This window comes from Arvicola amphibius, chromosome 3, assembly GCF_903992535.2.
Source record: "Arvicola amphibius chromosome 3, mArvAmp1.2, whole genome shotgun sequence".
NCBI classification, from domain to species: domain Eukaryota; kingdom Metazoa; phylum Chordata; class Mammalia; order Rodentia; family Cricetidae; genus Arvicola; species Arvicola amphibius.
Window position 1 is genome coordinate 149,936,389 of NC_052049.1, and position 21,093 is coordinate 149,957,481.

Below are 21,093 nucleotides of genomic sequence, written 5' to 3' on the forward strand. Positions count from 1 at the left end.
GTGTGACTGTGTGCATCTATAATCTTAGTGCTGGGGAGGAATAGACAAGAGGATTCCTGGGCTCTAATGGTTAGCTTGTTTAACTAATGCATAAGATTTTTGGGTAGGTGAGAGAGATTCTGTCTCAAAAAACTAGTGGGGAATTGATAAAGAAGACACCCAACATTAATTCTGGTTTTCCCATGTACTTGCACAATTAGAGGACTTGTCACAGTGTGCCATTTTCCTTCCTGATGGCAGGGTATCAGATAGGTACATGCGATTGTGGGGGTAAATCTGAGATGTTTGATTTAATATCAGGTCATTTTGCAAGTTCACTGCCTAGTTCTCCTTCCAGGGGATCCATGCATCTCTCTCTTAGGGTCCCCCTTGTTACCTAGCATCTCTGGGGTTGTGGATTGTAGGGTGGTTATCCTTTGCTTCATGTCTAGTATTCACTTATGAAATGAGTACATACCATGTTTACAGTGAGGAGGACCTTGGTCCTGCCTCAGTGTGATGTGGCAGACTTTGTTGACTCCTCATGGGAGGCCTCTAAGAAGTGATTGTGGGGTTGGATTGGGAGAAGATGGGGGTATTGGGAGGAGGGGAGGGAGCGGGAACAGAGGTGGGTATGTAAAATAAAAACCATTGTGTGTTTCAAGTCATCATTATGATACCTAAACATGTGAATACTGTGCCGAGTTGTCACATGACATTAAGCAATAGCAAGAAAAACAATCTATACATTCAACATAGGCACAAGTTTTTATTCAAATGGCTGTGATATGCAGTTGGCTGAATGTGCACGATGAAAGTGGAGAATGCAGGCACGAGCAGCTACTTTTAACTTCACAATAAACATTTTTATGTTTTATGTTCAAAGCCTCCATGGTAATCCAGTAAGATATGGTGGAAGTCGCAATGTGCTTACCCTTCACTGGAGACGATGATTAAACTAATTAATTAAGCTAAGCTCAATTGTGCCTCATGTTCTCCCTTTCAGTGTATTCGCATTGCAAGACTGAAATGTTAATGGTTTGGAGACGTCTACTCAGGGCAGCAATTGGAACAGTTAGTTGGAAGTGCAGGATCAAACAATTTCCACAATGCAAATATTTGAAAAACTTTTGGTTGCTTATTTGAGATTATAATATAATTACATTGGTTTCCCCTTCCCTTTACTCTCTCCAGAACTTCTCATAGTACCCCCTCCCCTGCTCTCTTTTAAATTTATGGTCTGTTGTTGCATGCATATATGCATATGTTTATACTTATTGCTAAATACAACCTGCTCAGCCTATATAATGTTCCTCATATGTATGTTTTCAGGGCTGACCATTTGGAGTGGATAACCAATTGTTGTATTCTTCCCTGGGGAAAACTGTTTCTTCCATGCTCTGTATTCCTTACTCTGCTGTAGTTCTTTCTGTTTAGTTGAGGACTCTGGGAATGTCTTCCCTAGTAATGTCAGAAGCTATACCCATAATGCCTCACTAATGTGATGTCTTAAGCAGGAGGTGAACAAGGGCAACAACAGATATGCAAAAGTGGATGGGGAAAACTCATAAGGCCTCATTTTTTTTTTAAATTCTTGAGAACATTGTTTCTCTTACTTGGAGCCAATTTATATTATAAACTTTTTAATTAGCACTACTCTGGAAGATCAATTTTGTTCAAATAAAACACTCTGTGAAAGTTCAAAGGAAATGTTGTAACTTATTTTCATTATGTGATAGGGACAAAAGCCAAAATGGATGTCCAGACATGGTATTTGAAAACATCCAAGCTGGCATTGGCATTGGCGATCATCCATTCAAAACCAGCAGACAGAAGCAGCAGAGAATATGCAGAGCAACTGGCCATCTTGGTGACCCAGCGGGATTCCAAAGGGAAATCAAAAGTTGAAGCTTTAGAAAACGAAGTTCTACAATTACGTCAACAACTTTTCCTGAGTCGGATTTCCTCAGGATTGTTTAAGAATGGTATGTAAAATCACTTTTCAGTAGTTTATAAACCTATTATTCCCATAATTGGCTAGATATTTATTATAAAAACCTGAGAATGCTTATTTCTCCTTTTAGCCCCATATAATTTTTGTTATTTGGTTTTTGCTCGTTTGTTTTGCTTCTAGTTCATCTCAAGCTAGTGTCACCTTCTCATGACTAGAGCCACATTAGACTAGGAGATTAAGTTAACAGAACTAAAGGACTCCAGTTGAGAAAATAGTTGTTTGTTACTGTTATTATGGCAATGAGGATTGAACTCAGGGCCTTGCATATTTTAGCACAAGTTACCACTCAGTAAGTCATGTTTGAGGTTGACTGAAGAAATTCATTTTAAAATTTCATTCTTAAATTCTGTTATATTTTATATAATAGCTGTCATTTATAAAGTACTTTCTCTGGTGAATAATTAAGCCCTCAAAATATAAAAGATGAGGTTCTATTTTCTCTCATGATCACCTACTATTTGGGGGGGAGAAGACCTAAAATTAACCCAGTTGTGATGTATTACAATAGAGAGAATGACAAAAAGTCAAAGAAACATTCATCCTGGTTCATTTTGTCGAAGGTTTCAGAGGTCTGGCCCTCCAAGTATGTACACTTGTCAATGAAATCATTGCAGAAGACTAGCAAATGGCAGAAGTATGAGAAGAGAGGGAGGTGTAGAGAATACACACCCATCCAGAACCCCACTAGCGCTGCATTTGGGAGTAACCAAAACTCTTGTAAGCAAGTCAGACATGACAAGAAGAATGGAGAGTTGACTTAGAAAGTTCAGAAAGGCCCTAAATTGCAATTAAGGAATGTGTATTGTATTCTTTATCATTAAGTTCAACATGTAAATGTCTCCACCTAAGACTCTTGTGAAAGAGGGGAATCTCTTAGTGCTTACTCTTGACAGTACAAGCAAACCAGGGTTCTCTTGAACAAACTGGAACATGCATCACCTGATTTACTTCATTCAGGGACTTTGTGTAGCCCAAGAATGATGCAGAAACAATCTGGTAATTAGGAAAAATATATAAGTCAGATCTTGTCATAAATTACATCTTGTTACTTCGTTACGTAAAACTCTTCCCACACATCTACATTTATTTTGTGTTAAATTAAAACTTTTCATAGTGTCCCATAGTTGATGTCACTTCTTCTCATCCTCCTCTCCATATTATCCACCCTCCCATTATTAACTACTTGTATCACTGAAGGCTCTTTTTTGGCGTGTGTCTCTGCTATCTTCTCGGATACTCTGTCTGTGTTTTTCGTTTAGTTTTTCCAAATAATATCTTCAAGGCTGACCATGCTGGTTGTATTTCATTTCCCATGAGTCATTCTGTGGAAAGTTTGCTTGGTTGTCACCTTTTCTCCTGATCTAGCATCTAAGTTCATTGAGCAGGAGGCCTCTTGGATTTTTCCAGCCTAAATCATAACACATTACAGGTGTTCAATAGGTATTTGGTGAGTGGATGTGGAACATGGTAGTCCCTGGAGACAGGAATGCTAATTTTATAAACTTTCACCAAAGCCCATGATTCGAATTCATGTTAAAATGTAATCCTTAGTGTGAACTATTGAGAGGTGTGGCCCATTGCTACCTATTGAAGGAGACTTGAGTAGTATGTTAATGAATTATTATCAGACTGGGTCTGTTATTAATGACTAGTTGGACTTTGTCTTCTGAATCCTCTTGCCTTCTGATTCTCTACTCTGTAATATGTAGGGAGTTCCCAGCCTCAAGAAAAGTTGTTACCAAATGTGACCCCTCAGCCAAAATTTCTTGAAGTATCAGCTGAATAAACCTGTATTCTTTATGTATTATAAGTCTACAGATTTTAGTTAAATAACAGTAAAACAGACTAAGACATTTGTTGAAGAGAATCAGACCTTAAAGGGCAGATGGTTTCAAAGATGGATACTTGTGTTGTTTATTGGGAATGAGTTCAGAGACTGCCTAATTGTGATTTTAAGAATATTGAACTTTCCATCCCAGTTTATCAAATAGATTGTGGTACTTTCTGTGTGAACATAGAAATCTGTAGGACAAATGTCGAGTGCACACTTGTCTGAGTAGAGGCTACACTTGGCAAATGTAGGCGTTACCTAGATAGATGATCAGAAAACTCAGAGCAGGCAAGCAGGCAGGAACCATACTCATATATTTAGAATTTTTCTAGAATTTAAGTAATTGTTATAATTTTTAAGACTTACAGGGATAACTGAATTGTGAGGGTAGGCAGGGATGTTTGGTTCTAACATTTCAAAGGTTTGCAAAGGCAAGTACGCTTTTTCATATTTGTGTGTGCCAGTGTATTGAGCACATGCATGCAGTGGGTAATTGGGGACACACTAACTTGGAGGAATTGTGTAGATAACATGATGATTTAGTATGTGGAAAACATGATGATGACTTAGTATCTAAATATTAAAATTTCACTGTATAAACCAAACATAGCATGACCTAATCAATAGCCATATTTTATCTCAATAGAGTCCTTTATGGCAATGAACTGTTTTTGTATGCCCAGTGGGGAAAAAATCACAAACATAATCAATTCTCTTTCTTCCTTGAAGTTATAGAATTCATAAATGGCAAAATGTTAAAAACTGCAATAATATTGAATTATGCCAATTATAAGCTTCTATGCTATCGACAATATTGCTTGCCATCCAAAATCCATTTGTTGCAGTGATCTAGGGTGCATGTTGTTTGTGAGTAAGGGGCTGGAGGATACCTTGTTTTATATTTTTTCACTTAGAGTACCTGTGAGAGAAATTTCCAAAAATTGTATAATTAAAATAAGTTTTCTTTACAGCAGAAGTGGTATGTACCATGTTTCAGGGCAGATGTTTGGAAGTAGTGTGTCTCTCCATCTGCTATCTCCAACTTAAAAAACTAGGAATAACTGAGTATGTACAGAAATTAAGTCACAGTTCAAGGGGAGATGAAAATGAAGCAAATGGTGTCATTAGAGTGACAGGGAAGCAAAAGAACTTAGTGGTTGCTTAAGATAGATAATTTGAAAGAATGTCATGACTTGATCTGCAAGAGCTACTCCAAGAATCAAAGCATAGTAGAGATACATTTACATTAAATATTTCTTTCTGGAGTTTTCAGTTTTTCCTATCATTGTAACTATTCTTAAGCATTTAGAGACTATCATGATGCTGAATCAAACACTTTTTGAAAGATTGGGAGGCTGGGGGATGTAATTTACAGAACCTACTGTCTGTTGAACCAATGGAACAGTCTAGAAGTAAATAAAGCAGAACTGGAATGGTTTACACAGAGTCTTAGGAACTTTTTCTATTCTGATTTATTGTCTTAACCTTCTTACTATGGATTTTATTCCTTAAGGAGCTGTACTAGATAAGGGATGAGTATAATCTGATTTAAGAATTATACTATGTTTTTGTTGCACTGAATTGTTCAGTAAAGAAGGAAGTGCATATAGAAAAGAACAAGTGAGGGAGGGGGACAAAAGGGGAGAAATCCTGAATACCTGTGGCATCTGTCTCAGCCTTCTTGGCGAGTTATACCAGACACAACATTCTACTCAGTAAGCACCTCCTTTCTTCTTTAGAGTTCTTCATTTTATTTAGAAGACATTCTTATTTCCATTGGGTTGGCCCATCAAAGGCTTAAGGCTGCTTTTGAGAGTTTTGATAGACGTTTTGTGGGGTCCAGTTTTGGCCAATGAATGTCAGAAAGCAATTGGGAGGAACCATGTCTTTGGATGAAGAGCTAGAGGCCCATGAAAGATAGAAAATCCCTTTTACTCAATCTCTTGTTTCTTGTGTGCACTCTGCCAAGCCAAAAGATGGATTTGAAACTGTGGTAGCCCTTAGCTAACATGGGCAGGATGAAAACCTGTGAAGCTGAGACGAACCTGCATCCTGGTGACATGGCTCTGTGGATGAAGCAGTTCTTGTTAGTGAACTCTGAAGAGGTAGAGAATGGTAAAAATCATTGTTAGCAAGTCTTTTGATCTTCATTTCTGAGGAGCCGCCTAAGTTTGGGTTCCTTTACATCCTTTACTGTGGCACCGGGAAGTTTTTCACTTACACGCCGTCTTCCTTTTGTTTTCTTTCTAAGCGTATACACTCACTGTTTATTTCTGGAAAGGTATCCTCCCTGTCCTTTTTGTCTGCCTATATACTCTTCATTTTTTTCTGATACTGTTTCAATATTCTACTTCTTCTGACTGCCTCTCTAGGCTGAATTATGTCTTCATGCTGTGAGTCTCATAGTTTGTATTTTCAGAGTATATGTAAGGTAAATCTTAAATGTTTAATTCTGTCTACCTTGTGATATCTGATCCATGCTTGCAGGAATTGTGTTGATATTCATCATCAGATAATCTGGTTTTTAGCACAGCACCTGCCTTTTCAGAACTGATTAATGACTATTCGTAGAAAAAATTGTAGAATAAATATATGTAGACATGTTGATATTTGTAAAATCCTATCCTGTTCATTGTGTAGGTTTTGTTTTGTTTTTCTTAAGGTATTCCTAGCCCTTGTAGCAATACATAAAGGCAAAGAGAGCAAGTCTGCCATCTTGCTATAAATCCTGTGGGTAGGATGAGTCTCTGGACTCCTACCTCTAAGGGAGTTTAATCAGATCAGAATAAATGGACAATGCCAACTTCCCTTCTTTGAAACAGAAACTAATTTTGTTTAGAATATTTTCATTCTCTTAGATGTTTTTTAATCAATAGCACAAATATTTCTCATTATTATTATTATTAATTTGGTTCTAGAAATTGAACTCATGGTCTCATGTATGTTAAGGATATGTACTATTTCCTAGCAATACTCCTAAACCTAAAACAAATTTCAATATTTTTCTTATATTTAGGGTTAGTTTTAGCTTTTGATATATTGTATATGTGCTTTGTAAATGCCCTGTGTTACTCTGTTTTTGAAATTAAGGCTATATTAGAAATTTAAATATGCAATGATTCTGAATTTATTATTTTGTCCGTAGAGACTGAAATTTATATTTTTTAGAATAAATTGGATATTACGTAAACAAAACTCATTTCAATATTTCTGGAAATATACAGTATATTGTCATTCTCATTCTCAAAGCAAAAACAAAATTAGAAAATCAGGGCTAATGGAATGGACCTGAGTCTCAATTTCTGTCCATCTTCAGACAGTCTGGATGTTCTTGGTATGACTGGCAAGGCTAAGACATCTTTTATTATAGTGAGTTTGATTGACAAGAACAGGAAATAAATACGGTACTTGGGGACTGTGTGAAGGTAGGCAGAAAGATCAGAAGACAACAAAATGGAAGATATTGAAGGAATGTGATTAATAAAAGAGTCCTAGTAGCCAACTATGTGAATTCAGAATAAAAATGAGTAGAAGCAGGTAAGGGTTTCCTGAGCCCCATGGAAGGGCCCACATTTCAGGGACTCTCATGTCTGGGGAGGCATCAACTTGGCATTATCGTTTAAGGTTCTCATTTTTGCCCTGTTCATGTCTTCATTTACATGTCTACCCTTTGGTCCTGTTGCTTAATTTTTTTTAACTGCCTTTGGATTTTCATTTTTTGCATTCATTTTGTTGCTGTATTAATTTGCATTTTGGAAGTCTTCCCTAACTCTTCCTTGATCAGTGTTAAATGAGGAAAGCAGAGTGAGGAACTCATCTAGAATTAAATAAGTCGTAGCGAATGCACTGAGCTCCTGTGCAATCCTCAACAATGTTCTCCTCCACCATTAAGATCTTTCTTTAAGTCAGCAACATCAGTTGGGAAGTGGTTGGAAAAAGAAAATGCTGATCCTACCCGAAAGCTGAATGAGCAACTCTGGACATCCAGCTACCCATAATTTAACCACTCTTTAGGTGTTCTTGATGGGTACTGAAGTCTCAGCGCTACTGGTTTAAAGAAATAAAATTGAAATATGCATTCATGAGGCATAATCTAAAAATTGACCAGAAATGAACCTATAGAAACCTAATTACTGCCTGGCAAAATACCTGCATGCACGCACTAACTGAAAAGGGCAACAGGCCTTGGAGCGTTTTAAATACCAAGCAAAAATACTGAGCCTGCAGTTCCAGAATTCAGGGTTCATTTGGAGTCTTTTTACAGCAGCAGAGTTAAGAGAAAGCTAGCCAGCAAACAAACGGTAGCATGAACTGGACTTTAGTGGTGGTGTTTGATAGCATTCCATATTGTTAAGTGAGATGCGTGTACAAACAATAAGAATCCAGGGGTAGAGTATAGTTGCTTCTTTTTCAGGACAATTTCTGCTTTTCTCAGTCTTCCCCCTTTCCCTTCCCACATCCTCACTGCCCTGTTCTTCAGTAAGTGCCTATGCTGTTTGAGGTCTAATAAAATACCGCACAGTTTATGAGGTAAAATGTACCGTTGTATAAGGCAGCCTTTTTCTTTTCCCCTCAAAAGAGTATCTGCTTCTTATGTCAATTTCAAAGACATTTTGTAGGGAAAGCATCATTATGAAGGAATTCTGCATATTTCATACTGGCAACCTATAGGAATGTTAAATTGGATGAAACTATAATTAATAATCATTTGAAACGTATGGAAGTTAACCATGATAAAAATAAATATGTTGCGATGAATGAACATCAGAAAATTGTAGACAATAAAAAACAATTTTAACACATAAATAAATTTCACATCACAGATCCAGAACTGTACAACATGTACTTACATTATGTTCCAGGATATAGAGAAAGCTAAAGAAACTGACCTAAAAATAAAAGCTGTTGATATATTTCTAAGAACAGTACCTACAGTAGCACATTTTGGTATACGTGGCACACAGTTGGCTGAGAATACATCAAAGGGATGTCCTGGGATATTGGTGTGCTAAAGGAGACATTAGGGTAGTGTGAGATGTTCTTAGTTAGTGAAAAACCTATTGTTTCACACCATCAGTTAATCTCGAGAAAGTATATGACTGTTGCTTTCAGTATTCAATTCTTCTCAGAGTTAAGATAAATACTGCTTATACATCTTTAATACATTCAAAGTATTTCTGCCAGTGTTTGTAATGTAAAATGTACAGGAAAGAGATTGTTCACTGAAATCTGGGTTCTTATATTCTCAAAGTTCTGGTTCTAAAAATACCTCTCTATTATTTAAGTTAAATTCATATGAAAATCAACTGAGTTGTTTTTCTGTTTTCCCATGGTTTTAGATTCAGTGAGATCTTGGAGATAGGTTTGCTATTCAAAGTATTTTGGGGACTAATTAAAGTATAATTTCAAATCAAGTTAATAATTGTGAAATAATAGAAATTATTTTCATGAGGCTTTGTGAATTTTTCAATGTAAATTAAATTGTAATTCAGAGAGCGAGTTTGAATTTTATGTTGACTGATGTGTCTTGGTGAAGGATGACTGATGAAAATTTAAATGATTCTGCTCCTTCTACATATTTTATAATATTTAAAATTTTCTAATTTGTAATTACAGCAGAATATATAGGCTTTAGGCATCTTGCTTTTGCCCATTGTTATTCTGATAACAAATACCGTTAACCCTGGAATTTAGTGTAATTTGCCCATTTCTTTCTGTAAAGTAGTATTTTAACAGAATGCCCCCATTTTTTTTTGACCTACTTCATACAAATTAGATTGTGGTTTGCATATTTTAATACCTAATTTGGTTATGAATTTACTTTTTTCTCAGTGACTCTGAGCTGTTTCTACCTGTGTATTGTATGAGTGTTTAACCTCATTTGATTAGTTCTTATTCAGTGAACCGTGAAGCCTCTCATCATATCTGTAATTTCTGAGCAGTTGTCAGGCCGTGGTGGTGGGCTGCTTTATGTGGCTGTGTGGCTCTGCAACAGAACTAGAGAGGCAGCACAGGGATAGCTGGAGTCAGAGAGGCATGTGTCCCAGATGATCTTGAGAGAGAGGTAGTGAGGGGAGTGGAAGAGAGAGAGAGGAGAGAGGGGGGGGGAGAGGGAGAGAGAGGATGGAGCCCTAATCATTCAGATTGTGAACACAGCAATGGCTAGCTGAAGTGCTCTTTTATGCCACTTAGTAGCAAATGACAAATCAGTCCAGACCCTCTGCACCAGCAAGTCTACATTAGTAATCAGGAGTTCCCATAAGGAGATCATCCCACTCCAAAAATGAATAACCACAGAGACTTGTAGTTTGTATTTTATAAATTTGTTTTTATTTTAGACGTATTTCTGAAAGTCTTTGTTGCTTTAGTGTTGGTATGCATGGGATATTCGGTCTCAACTATGATGCTAGAATCACCTGATTCCCAGGAGTGACAACAGGATCTAGAGGTGAGGGATTGGGCTAAAGCATCAGAACATTTCATTTTCCATTATCTTTGGGCTATTCTAAAATACAGACAAAATTGAAACTGCTGTTTTTGTTTCAAATTAGACAAAGGGTAGATTGTGCAGGTTAGCTTTTGTCAACTTCATACACGTCTCGACATACCCAGGAAGAAGGAATTTCAGTTGAGGAACTGCCTCCATCAAACTGACTTGTGGCCAGGTTTGTGTGGTGTTGTCTTGACTGAAAATTTACGTAGGAGATCTGAACCTGTCCTGGGTAGTACCATCCCAAGACAGGTAGGCCTGAGCTACATAAGGAAAGGTAGCTGAACCAGAGGAAGCAAGGCAGTAAGCAACATTCCTCCTTGGCCTCTGCTGAAGTTCTTACCTTCAGTTTCCTGCCTTGGCTTCCATCAGTGATGGACTGTATGTAATCTGTAAGCCAAACAAACCTTTTCCCTCACTTGATGTTTAACACAGCAACAGAAAAAAAAAAAAAAGCTAGAACAGATGTAGAGGCCAGCAAGTCAGTGAAAAGATTCCATATTAGTGCATTTTGAAACAAAAATAATGTAGTTTACAGACTAGCCTCCTGGCCATAGAAGAGAATGAAAAGCCTCCTTAATGGGGATTAGAACAGAGACAGTGTCTTTTGTTCTGACATGCAGATTCTGTCAAGCACAGGGTGCCTTTGAACTAAAACACATCCTGCCCCAGCCCCTCCAGTGCTGGATTACAGGTACATCAGGCCCAGCTTGAGAGAGAATTATTTTCTATTCTACAGTGATGGCTGCCTATGTGAGTGAGCTTTTATTACTTACAAGGTCTGAAAATACTTCATACAAAAAAAAGAGAGAGGAAGGCAACTTAATGAGCCAATATTTTTTCCATTTCTTTTTGATGCCTGGAAAATACATTGTTGGATGTCTCTCGCAGTGAATGCAGTATTTACATAAAAGTGAGAGTAATTCTAGATACAGATGCCAATTTTGATCTCTCAGGGGATAGCATGGGTTCAGGGCAGTCTACTTTTAACCTGGGTTAATAGACTTCACAGGGGCTCTCGGTACTCAACAGTAACAATAGGTAAATACATCAGGGTTCTTAAAGACAGGGTGTGTATTGTGGGGTTTTATCATGATTGTCATTGCTTGTAGAAAACACTCCCAACAGTCACCAAAAGTGAAGATTAAAGATGGTTTTATAATCATTTTCTGTAACATAGGGCTGCAAGATTGTTTCATTGGAGACACCAGGTTATTTTAAGATGTAAGCTTAGCAGTTACCGAGAGCTAGTCTGAGATGTCATTAGTTCGGAGTAGGAGCTTATAGCTCCTTCTGAAGAAGGAACACAGGAAGGTGGAGTTGCCCACTATAGCCATACTAAAAGTAATGATGTCAAAATACAATAGTAACTAAGAATGCCTGAATTTTGTTGGATTTCCCTAATACAAAATAATTAGCTTAGTACCTGTGATACTAATAATCACAGGTAAGGTTTTAGGAAAATAGTATAGTATTGTAGTGTTTCACTACAACTTTTTGATGGTTTTTTTTTTAACAAGGCTTACATTTTATAGACTTGTTCAATATATGGAGTGTGAAAGAAAATAATACCTTGAAACTAGACTAATCTCCAAAACCACTAGATATCTGCAATAGATTGTAAAAATACTCTAGTCAGAATGGATTTATATCAGGCAGGGAGCCCAGGCTGGTACTTTTTCTAATTAGTATTCCTATCTGTTTCATCTGAGTAGATATACATTAATAAAATATGCATGACTTGCACGAGGCAATCAGGATCAACAGAGGCAAAGCCTACAACTGTAGATCAACCTTTATACAATGTCTTCCAAAAAAATGGACATGATTTAGAGAGTATAATCGATGGATGATGAAATAGAGTATGGATTAAAATTACAGAGATCTTTCGTGCTTTTAAATATGATATAGTAAGTTGACAATTTAATGAAGGTGTTAATGGATTGAAAGTTTATGGAAACACTCAAAATAGGTTATAATATTTCTCAATACTGTTAAATTCAGAAATACTGGAAATCTACTAAAATCATGAAAATGTTCATCAGGTACTTGAACATGTTGTATTCTCTTAGTGTGGTGCTTGATTTTGAGGACTAGAAAGGAAGAAACTGCCTGTTTACTCATTAGGAGTTCTTGTCTTGTTAGAGAGGCAAGATATCTTGAACTGGTTACATTAGTTGATCAGTTCATTTCTTATTCAATACAACTCAATTTTTTTAGTGACAAAACAGAAGTAATAAAATTTCTATTCACATAACAGACAATAACTTGAACCAACCATTAAGATATCACAGTCTGTTAAAAATATAGAAGAGATTAAAACGGGCTGTGGTGTTGAATTGGCAAGAGTGGAAAAAAATAGAAATGTTAGGCTGGATGGGCAGTGAGCCCCAGAAGGAGGTGGCTGAGCCAGCTCTTCAAAGAAAAGTCCACTCAATCGTCTTGAAAAAATAATGCTGAGTAAATAAACATAAACCGGACTGACTGTGGAACAGGACGAATAAGGAATGTTGGGACTATGATGAAAATCACGGTAGAAGCAGTTGTTCAACTTATGTGGGGCTGTTTTCAGTGGGCAGCATTTTTGTGACAATGTAGAGATCCTTCGGTTAAATTAACTAGGAGTTTTAAACTTCTTGCTATCACTTCTGTAAGGATTGGATTGTTGTCATAAAATCATGAAGGAAATAATAATGACTTAGGCCTAGATGTAATGGACAGCTAGACTAGTAAAGCTTCTACTTTTGCAAGGGAGAAAAGGGAGCTGCTAACTGAGCTTAGAATTATTCAACAACATATAAACACCATGAGAGAAAGTAAGAAGGTATTCTGGGAGTCATGAAAGTGTTATTTGTCTTGACACAGAAAAGACTGAAGCCATTGTTCTCACCAAAATTAATACAATAAATATAAATTAATAAACAGCAATGATTCTCCCATCCCAGCCACGTAAGAGCTTCAAAAACACTGACTTTTGGCCCCATGCTTCGAAAGTCTAGTATATTTAGCATAGAGTTTGATCTGACTGTACTGGGTTTTAAAAGACTTCAAGCAACTCTCTTCTGCATGTAAGACTGAACGTTAGAGAAATAAGCTGTTTCAGAATAACTTTCTGTATGCTGTGAATACCATTGGTTAATTAAGAAACTGTTTTGCCCTGTGATAGGGCAAAAGAGTAGAGCTATGTGGGGATAACTAAACTGAATGCTGGGCAAGGAAGGCGGAGTTTAGAGAAGCCATGGAGCCGCCAGAGGGGAAGACATGAGCTGCCAGCTGGAACTTTGCTGGTAGGCCATGAACCTCATGGTAAAATATAAATTAATGGAAATGAGTTAAATTAAGATGTAAAAACTAGCTAGCTAGCAATACACTTAAGTGATTGGCCAATCAGTGATGTAATTAATATAGTTTCTGTGTGATTATTTTGTGGCTGAGCAGCTGGGAACAAACAAGTGGCCTCCTAATGTTATAGAGATTTAGAGTCTAGTAAGAAACAGAGAACAAAAGTGCATTTTGAGACTTATATATTTTCTTTAATTCTGTGTCTGTGAAGAAAAAACTATTATATTTGATGTAAATAAGAGACGCTCCTGAAATGTTTATTTGACATACAAGTTTGATATCTTCCCCATGGAAATATTGAGTGCCTGTCAATTATTCATTTGTTGCTCTTCAATTGTAATGTATTCCCTTTATGATATAAGTTAGGGAGATATTGAAATGGCTGAAAGATTTCACTATGCTAGATATTTTAAATAAAGAGTGTGAAGAAGTTACTTCTAGACAACTCTGTGTACTCAGGTGCTTTAGGCAGGAAGGAGTAGTGTAAATGTTGGAGCAGGATAGCTTGTTTCTCCAGGCTGCCCGGCTAGCTTAGACCTGCAATAATCACACAGAAACTATATAATTTAAAAACACTGCTTGGCCTATTAGCTCTAACTTCTTATAGGCTAGCTCTTACATTTTAATTTAACCCATTTCTATTAATCTGTATATCACCACGTGGCTGTGGCCTACCGGGTAAAACTCCCAGCATCTGTCTCCAGCGACTCCATGGCTTCTCTCTGACTCTGCCTTTCTTCCTCCCAGCATACAACCTACATTTCCCTGCCTAGTTCTCTTCTTCCATGCCATAGCCTCAAAGCAGTTCTTTATTCATTAACAAATAAAAGCAACACATAGACAGAAGGACTTCCCATACCATGTAAAGATAAATATAAAAATCTACTTGAAAACTGTTTAAGTTGACTTTGTCATAGAGCAGAGAATAATGGGTGTTGTAGAGAATAATGGAAAACCAGGGTGGGCCCTTTTTAAAGGATGCCTGACACCAGGGCAAAATATACTTTTGTAGTTGTTAGTGAGGAGCCTTGTGGGTTTCCTACCATGAAAATAGAAGAGTAACCTAACATTTATTTGGCTTATGTTATACATTTTTCAAGAAGTATATTTTCTTTAAGGTATCCCTTTCTATTATCTGAGTGATAAGTTATTCAGACAGAACAATTGGACAGGAGACAGAAACTTCTCTGATGTAGCCCTGCTCTTTACATCTAATCTCATGAGCATGACAATAAAAGTGGCTGTGGTATAAAACAGGGTTTTGTTTGTTTAATGTTGCTTAGCACTTACTCAGAATTACATGGTCTGAGGTATAGCAATAGGCCAGGATGTCTGAGTCTTTCTTAGAGCATTCATTCTTAAGGCTGAAGAACAAAATTGCCAGTGGGAAGTAATCATGAAGTGACAGTGGCAGACTAGGGAACTGAAACGGGAAGAGAGGACGAAGATTCATCTGGAGGCTTCCTTAGGTTACGATGGTTAGAGAAGGAAATTCTGGAGAAATGACGTCTAATGAGATTTTGAATGACAGGAAACAAACCTTGAGAAACTGGGAATGAGGCCTGAGAGAGCAATTCACATAGAATGTTTAATGAAAGAGAACCTTCTGAAATGGGAATAGACTGAACAGGCTTTAAAACTTCAAGGAACAGAAAGATAGTCAAGATCAATATGTATTAGTGTGTAAGGCTCACAAAGTAGATTCTCAGGTTTCCAACACTGGACACGGAGGAAGAGCACTGATGTCAGCATTAAGTATAAGGGAGGTGCTGATTTCCTTCGTACTAGGGAGGTTTTAGGTGAAGAGGTCAATCTTGTTGAGATAATAGCCAAAATGTGACTTGAATATAAAGTGTTACTCATGGTTCATGTGTATGATTTCTTGATACTTAGTTGATACACTGATGTGGGAGGCTGTAGATCCTTTAGGTGGTGGGCCACGAGAGTAAGTGAATCATGGCAGTGCAGGCTTTGAGATTTATAGTTTTACTTTTTGGTCCACTTAGATATGAGTGAGTATTTTTATGATCCTTCTACTTAGGATAACCTAGTTCTTCCATAAGACTTTCAATTCTGTGAGTGGCTTACGTCATCTCAAATTGAGCCAAAGTAAATACTTCCTGAAGTTATTTTGTATTAGGCATTTGTTCATGTGATGTATAGCAAAATGAGCTGACTTACAATATCTAGTTATTTCAGTTCTGGTGGTCACACCCAGGGATTTCAGCATGCTGAGCACTCATGTAAATTTGTTTACTGTACTGTCTGATTAAATTTTGGATATTCTTTAGTTTACCTAGATATCATAAATATGTATTTATGTATTTATTTATTCATGGTGTTATATGATATATAAAATGGCTATTTTTAAAACATGTTCAATAAAATATTAATAATTATTTTGTAATATATAACTTATTAAAATGCTGTCATCATTTAAAAACAGAAAATAGCTGACAAAGAAGACTAATTAGTTGAGAGTGTGTTGGGATTAGAGATACAGACTTGAGAGTCTTTAGTTAAGTAATTCTTTGAGGCTTCATGATGGAGATATTTAGGAAGGGGAAATAAGTGGAGAAAACCACAGATTAAACAGTGCAACAATAAAGAAAGTTCTCTTTGAGGAGTTAGAAGATGCTGTACGAAGGAAACAATGAGCAAATCCCAGGAATGAACACTTGAAGGCATGAGGAATTGTGGCATTTAATTGCCTAGGACAAAGTCGGCCTACAAATACACATTTTGTTTTATTTCTATTCAGAAAAGACAGTTTAGCCAAGAGAAATCACTCCGTTTGGTTATATTTCCATATATATGATATCTCTCGTTGGTATATTTAAAGTTAGAATGGTGATGTGCTTGAATAAAATACAACTGAAACATCTTTGTCAGCATTTCTCAAATATGCTTTGTCATATGCTAAAATATATATTTCTAAAGCAAGAAACAAGCACTTGCTTTTAATTGGATCACTGTCATTAAGAACCCCCAAATTGATTATCCTCTACCAAGTGATCAGCCTTGAGATCATTTAAAGACAGGTAACATGGACTGAACAGGTTGTATTTTTTATGTAGGAATCCATATCTAAATAGGCAATAATTTGAGAAGGAAGGATCATGAGGAGGATTAAAAAGAGTAAGGGAAAGTGTATTTATAGTATGTATAACTACAAGATGTAGTTATTTTATAATTTCAAAAAATATAAAAAAGTATTATTAAACACAGAATTATGAAATGACTTTAAATAATATTTTCTGTTTGACCACCAGGTGGCATAAACATTACTTTTACATTACTTGATGCATGAGTATATGTTGGATAATGATTAATAATACTTGGAAATCATAATTGGTAGTGGCAAATTATATATTCCTATGCTGAATACAGTTGAATGGATGTTATTTGATTTAATCATAGTGTGTTTGTGTGTGTGTGTATGTGTGTGTTTTAGAGAGAGACAGAGATAGAAAGACAGAGAGAAAGAGAGAGAGATTCTTTCAATAATATTCAAATCACCAGCCATGTAGGAGGCAGGCATCAAAATACAAGAACTTCCACACAAACTCTTCCCTCAGAAGCTTCTCCTTTCAGTAAGGAGCCACTAATATATTCAAGACAGGTTAAGGTGAGTAGGTGAGTAGTAGGGACATGTAGGTGAGGCTTTTCTAAGCCTGGGGAGAACTTGGAAAGTTTCACAGCAGAGAAGCTGGATTTGTAGAAGAATCAGTATGCATCTGGGGGAAAGGATGTGCAAATCCATCATTGTGTGAAATGGTGCGGCATCTCTTGTGAACTCTGTGGGGCTTATAGTTGCATGCATGACATTAGGCTGAAGGTAAGGTAAACTATATAAGAAGGTTGGGGGGCAAACAATGATAGGAGTTACGTGCTTTGTTAAGGATCTTGGGGGGGTCTCTATGTTATAGCATTGAGTGAAGCTTCTGGAATATTTTCTCCAAAATGATACTGTTTAGAAGGTTAGACTAGAGGAGGACAGAGCCAGAGGCTGATTGATCATGTAGGTGAAGATGTTCACTAATAAGTCCAAGAGATGAAGGTGCCTTGAGCCAATGTGAGGAAGTGATTGGAGGAGGACATACAGAGAAATAGGTGTCTTGATTATTAATTTTAAGTTTCAGTTCAGATATCTGGGCACTCCTTGGTTTGGGATAAGATTGTTTGGCTCAGTAGACTGAGTGCCTTAGCATATTGGGTATAGCCTCATCCAGTAAGTTGAAGGCATGACCAGGAAAGAAAAGCTCATTCTGTTTTGTAAGGAGCAGTTTCTCCATTCTTCCTGAGGTTCAGGGGACGTATTTCTATGACAAGATATGTTCCAGGAAAGTAAGAGCTTTATTTTGTTGAATATTATTGAGATCTATTTTGAAATGATAAATGGATTTAAATTAGAATTTAAAAACCAAAAAAATATAAGGTCTATGGTTCACCAAAATGAAGTAGAATATATGATTCAGTATGTAAGAGACACATATGTTGTTGAAGTATCAAGGATCTAACTTACTTGGCATTTCTAGGTATCACAACCTCACAGCAGATTCTCTGGTCCTTTGACTTTAACAGTCTGTCTATCTCCATCAATGTTCTGCAAACCATAGGGGCAGGGGTTTTGTAGTAGCTGTATCAAAGAGGTTGGGCATCATGACATTTATAATTTTTGCCATCTACTGCTTTTGGTTTTTATTGTTACTGCTTATTTAAGGTTTTGTGATACTTATTAAGTTATTTGAGATCGCTCTTATTCTTTAAGGAAGGTATATTGATTGCTATGAACGTTCCTGTTTAGAACTGCCTTAGCTATACCTCAGAAGTTCTTAAAAATTATGTTTCTACTTGTACATGATTCAAGTTACTTTTAAATTTCCCCTATGATTTCTTCAGTGCCTCCTCCCTGGCTATTTCAGAGTACATATTCTGTTGGATGGGGTATTCTGTACATATCACTGAAGTCCACTTCGTATGATATTTCTATTAGCTTTGAGATCTCTGAAAACAGACCCAAGCACATGCATAGGTTCTGATTGCTGCTGTGGAATACTCTCTTAACGGGTCAGGGGCACATTGTTGTTTGCATGCTGTGTTTTTCTCAAACAGGTATGGGTATTTAAATACTTTGTCAAAAAATGTCTTGCTTATGACTATTGCTAGAGATTATAGTTCATTAATATTGTCACTTTAGTTGTTTAGTCCTTTCTAAAGAAAAATATGGTTCTTCTGTCTTCTTATAAGGATACTCAGTATAGTTTCTCTTGCCCATTATTATTTAGCTAGTTAAGCCATGAATGTTTTCCAAAAGAAAGCCTTGGCTGCTAATGTAAACATTAATTATAGGTACCATCCTCAACAGTAAGAAAAGGGAGGAGAGTAAGTACGTTGTACAATGACTACACATTGGTGATTGTATGCTATGAGAAAGCCTACTTTATTGTGAGATAGTTTTCTATAATGTTTAAGCTGGTTATTGTTATAAGTACCTACCTGTGTTTCTATCATATCTCTGTAACTTATCTGGAAAATTTTTATGGTTTGATATACATTATCAAAATGCTGATCCTTGCTCATTTTATCTGTTAAGCATGAGGGATTTCTCATAGCCAGGAGCAAGATACAGCACTGAGCATTTCTCCTCATAAGATATACACAAACATTTAGCAAGTAGTGTAAATCTGAGTGGAGGCAAAACAGAAATTGTTCAGAGCTATGTTCAAAATAAAATACAATTATTCTTTTATTCATTTTGATAACTTGACTTTAATACTGTAATCTGTAACATGTAAAACTTCACCGTGATCTGGCATTCCTTTCATGGATTGCAAGGAGATTCTTCTCTGTGTCTAAATTTTCATGTTGTCATTTCCAACCTTTGCCCCCATGACACTTTGCTGAGGGTATTAAAACCAAGCAGCCGGGGGAATCAGTGCTCAGTTTGAGTATTGCACTCTCCTAGCACACACTTGGATGGAAATACTCCTTTCAGGGTTGTGTCGGTTGGGTATGAAGAGATGCTCAGTGATTAGGAGAACTCGCTGCTCTTGCAGAATGCCTCGGAACCAGGTTTGTGGCTCACTCTAGGTCTGAGGGATCTGGTGCCCATTCGTGGCACACTGTGCTGGGGTATACAGACCCACATACAGATCCACATGCTTACTGAGAATTAAAAATAAAACAAATTGTTGAAAAAAACTGTTTCAGTTCTGCACAGAGAGAAAGCTCGGAGTGAGTAACTTTCTAGGAACATGCTTGTAGTTGAATGAGGGATCCAATTGAAAATGCTTAAAACCATTTCTTTAGTCAAACAAACAATGTCTGTTTTGCATGTAATCCATTTTTACACTGTTTGCTAAATGTTTATGTACATTTGCGTGTTTTATGTAGTAATTTAATTTAGAATAGAATCATATTATTTTTAAGATATTTAGCTGCAGGAAGACGATGCTTTTGTCCCTTTCTGTTTCAGGACATGATGTGCTCCCCCCACTGCCAGATCAGGAACCTAGAAGTTCTGAAAATACTGTGGCTTTGATGGATGATTCTGGATGCATCTTGTCAAATGAGCAAAGAAGCGAACACTCAGAGTTGTCCCAGCGTCTTGTGGAGGGCTGCAGTCCCCCGCCCCTTCTACCACTGCCTCTTGAGAAGAAGCACTGCAACACCCTGGGAAATCCTCCGTCTTCTCACATGCAATTCTTGCAGCATCTGCTTGAACTGAAGAAGCTGACAGAATCCAGTGGTCTGAGACTATACTTGAGCCACTTTGAGAAAGACTTCTCCACAGTTTCTGACTCGGTTGCACAGTTGTTAGATGGCCTGATCACGTTTTACCGTAACCCCAAACTCCCTTTCTCAAGTTTTTGGATGGAAGCTGTTGATACGTTAGCTAGACTGATGAGTGATATTAATTTATCTAATCATATTCTTAAGAAATGTTCTAAGAAGTTGGAAGAATTTGAGAAAACTCTACTGCAGGCTATTTTAGGGAACGACAGTATAAACCGGGTAAGTAATATATCTTACCTGTTTATGACTTAAGATCTGAGCAGTTTCAATGAATATTCCTCTTGGCAGAGATATTTGGTGGTTCTTTCACATTGGTGACTGAGAGTTTGTAACTGGGCCTTCGCATCTGTGAACATCTCTTCCCAGTTGCTTGTTTCCAGCCTACTGTTGCTACATACAGTGTGGTTCTCTCCTGAGATGCCTCACCCACAGCTTTTGCTGCCTCCACTTTGAATTCTTTTACTTTAACTGTTTTAATTTTTATCCTTTGATGCTTTGCCTTTTTCTTTTTTCTCTATTTTTGTTTATATGCCATTGTTCAAACATTGCAATCCTTTCCAGATAACCACTAATGCCCAAGATCCTCAAATTATGATTTCTGTGATAAAGTTGCTGATGTTTGGTGTCTGGAATAGGTGT

General features: G+C 37.0%; 1 protein-coding gene across 2 annotated transcripts in view; it reads left to right on the forward strand.

Moving 5' to 3' along the window:
• The window catches only part of Mei4 (meiotic double-stranded break formation protein 4), a 148,986-nt gene that overhangs the window by 24,805 nt on the left and 103,088 nt on the right, over positions 1–21,093 (forward strand). For both annotated transcript variants that reach the window (XM_038323514.1, XM_038323515.1), the window contains 2 exons: positions 1,719–1,964; positions 20,135–20,673. In XM_038323514.1, the coding sequence (XP_038179442.1) occupies positions 1,719–1,964; positions 20,135–20,673 (785 nt within the window). The remainder of the gene's footprint in view (positions 1–1,718; positions 1,965–20,134; positions 20,674–21,093) is intronic.